Raw genomic sequence first — 3163 nt, 5'->3', positions numbered from 1 at the left:
TTGCACACAGCTTAGACGTAACAAACATTCCAAGTGATGGTTGGACAATGAACTTCTCTGGTTTGATTTCGTCAGTCGCAGTTTTGGAAATAATTGCTCACACACATACGTCGAACCAAACATTGACATAATATTGGCAGCATTTCTATTCAATCGCGGAAATCGACATCGAGGGAAATTCCTATAGAATTCTTGTAAGTTTCTTTTCTGATGGAATTTCTCTTTGAATTCCTGTCGCACACTAAGTCTATAAGTTCCAACTGAACATCAGAAGGAGCGTATTCAATGTTTGTAGAGAATGGGCTGGTAAATACCCTGGAGCTCATCTCCAAACATGATATGTCCTGAAATCTGGTTTCAAACTCGTCCTTAAGGCTAAGCAGCAAACTGAGGTAATGAGTCAAGTCAAGAAGTTTACCGGACTTTTGTAAGGTGCCTAAGCTGGGAAAGTGAACCAAAATCTTGTATTCAAATTGCCGCGCCCAAAGGGATAGCTTCATTTTGAACGCTTCGACGCGATCGCACATATTTGTAATTAGCAGATGTTGACCCTGCAATGAGAGGTTTAGAGCATTGAGATGAAGAGTTATGTCTGCCAGAAATGCAAGGTTGCATCTCCATTGGTCGTCTTTCAGTTCAGGCACGGATTGGTCGTTCATATCGAGAAAAATATCAATGTCGTTTAGTAATTGAAAGAACTTGTTTAACAAGTTCCCACGGCTCAGCCAGCGCACCTCAGTATAATAAGGTATGTCTCCGTATGCACTGTTTAGGTCTTCGAGGAAGGATTTAAATTGGCAATGTCTCAGTCCATGTTTTCTGAGGTAGCTGGTGGTACGAACTACAACGTCCATGACATCGTTCATCGTTACACTCTTTGCACACAACTGTTCCTGATGCAGCATACAATGAATTCCCTTAAATAATGCGACACCCCAACCTCTTGCAGTTTTTGTTTTAGTCGCGCCACGAGCCCTGCTTGCTTCCCAACCATAGAAGGTGCTACATCGGTCGCTACAGAAACCAGTGCACTCTACACAAGGCCTGTAATATCGACACTTTCTTCAACACACGCAAGAATGTCAGCGCCCGTTTTGGTGCCCTTTATGGGTACTATGTGCAACAGTTCCTCTCGAATCTCCAGATCACTATGTACACTACGAATAAAGATAGCAAGCTGCGCATTATCTGTAACATCCGCACTTTCGTCGAGCACCAGGGAAAATGCAATGAACGTTTTCGAAAGTTCCGATAGCTGGCTCAAAACATCATCTGCAAGATGTTTTATGCGTCGCGTAATAGTCTGTCGGGAAAGTGGAACCGATTCGAACTGCTGTATTCGAGATGGACAAAAGTCTTCTGCTGATATTACTATACACTCCTTTATTAGGTGTCCGTCTGTGAAAGGGCGCAACAATCTCGCAATATGCAACGCAATTTTGTAACTCACCCGCACAGAGCCTTCACACGTTCTCTCCCCGTCTTCCTTTTCCGATGCTGCCTTATTCTCTTTCAACTTCTTCAATTCTTCTTTGCGAAGATGTCCCTCAAGTTCTCCGTATTGCTCCACGTGATAAATATTGTAGTGACGTTGAAGGTTGAACTTTTTAAATCCATGTAATGTTTTAAAGCACACTAAACATTTGGCTACACCGTCTTCATCGACAAAGAGATAATCCTCTTCCCACTGCGTGTTGAACTTAAGTGTAGGTGTAGGGCAGCGTCGTTTCGTCATCTTACCGCTTTCAACTCTTTACAACGACTATGCTCCATACTAGTCTCTATAAGCAGATGTACACAGGGGGAGTTAGTGGCTAGATAACTAACGCATTATGTATGCAGATGCCAAAACTGGAAGCACGGATGATAGTAGGCTGAGCATAAGTAGCACTAGTCGCTGTCTGCTATACACTAGTAAAGCTGTTTCGTCATGTACTTAATCTTTACTTTTGTTGCTACTACTACTACTACTACTACTACTACTACTACTACTACTACTAATAATAATAATAATAATAATAATAATAATAATGCTTCTTCTTCTTACTGTTATTATTATTACTATTATTCGGACCAAAGAGGGATGAAAATGGGGATTGAAGGTAATTCATAACGAGGAATTGCATAGTTTACACCGCTCACTTAACATTGTTAGGGTCATTAAGTGTAGAAGGCTCAGGTGGGCAGGCCATGTAGCCAGAATGGAAGAAATTAGAAACGCTTTCATAATTTTAACTGAAAACCCAATTGGAAGAAGACCACTAGGAAGACCTAGGCGTAGATGGGAAGACAATATTAAGATGGATCTAGCAGAAATAAGAGTACAGAGTGGAAACTGGATCCAGTTGGCTAAGGACAGAAGTTTGTGGAAATATTTTGTAAACGCGGATTTGAACCTTCGGGTTCCATAGGCCATAGAGTTAGTTAGTTAGTTAGTTATTATTATCTAAAAGAAATGTTCTAATGTTATTAACAGACAATTACACAGAAGAACTGAGTTCCGACCAAACACTAATATGCCAGAAGGAAATTCCAGTGAGTCCAGCCCACTTTAAGCGTTATCCGAGCAACCCACGTTTCATATTCAAGACGTTGGGAATAATTGTTCGTATCACTCAGTTGGAACGTTTCCTTCCGAGTTTACGTTGTTACAGTAGGCCTACAACATTGTGACTTTCAAAATCAGTCAGTAACTATCAAAGAAAAACAAGCGTGTAGCTTCAGTCGTTGATATGATTTAACATTCTTTTTCACTTTTACCAAGCCACCGGCAAGCAACCAGCCAGTGACAATATATTTTTCATTATTAAAAAGACACTCATTGGTAAAAAAAAAACAAAAAAAAAAAAAAAACACTAATGGTAGTCATTAATGGTCACTCTTAAATATGGAAAATCTCTTTGGCTCTCTTAATATTTTGTTTGATTCTTTGCGATCAAAGTAACTTTAAAAGTGGAGTAAGAAATACTATTCTTCCTATTGATAGTGTAATAGTGGTTTCTAATCTCCACAACCAACCCCTTGCTAAGCCTATTCGTACACACATACATGCATAAGCTAATTTTCTGGAGATAATACTTAGATAATAACAAACAAGTGCTAGAGTATTTTTTTTTGTATCAACAGATTATCTTTTTTCCTAAAAAGCGAAACAACATACCCA

General features: G+C 39.6%; 1 protein-coding gene across 1 annotated transcript; it reads right to left on the bottom strand.

The window, feature by feature from the left end:
- Positions 1–1033: 1033 nt before the first annotated feature.
- LOC145682350 (general transcription factor II-I repeat domain-containing protein 2-like) lies at positions 1034–1735 on the bottom strand. The gene has a single exon (XM_081753924.1). It carries the CDS (start codon positions 1733–1735, stop codon positions 1034–1036), a length of 702 nt encoding a protein of 233 aa, XP_081610050.1.
- Positions 1736–3163: the final 1428 nt, after the last annotated feature.

The sequence above is a fragment of the Thermobia domestica genome, chromosome 3 (assembly GCF_964235325.1).
Source record: "Thermobia domestica chromosome 3, izTheDome1.hap1.1, whole genome shotgun sequence".
NCBI lineage: Eukaryota > Metazoa > Arthropoda > Insecta > Zygentoma > Lepismatidae > Thermobia > Thermobia domestica.
This window is presented reverse-complemented; position numbering and strand designations above follow the sequence as displayed.

Excerpts from the sequence above, each read along its gene's own strand:
- LOC145682350 (XM_081753924.1), bottom strand. The coding sequence starts at position 1,735 with ATGACGAAACGACGCTGCCCTACACCTACACTTAAGTTCAACACGCAG.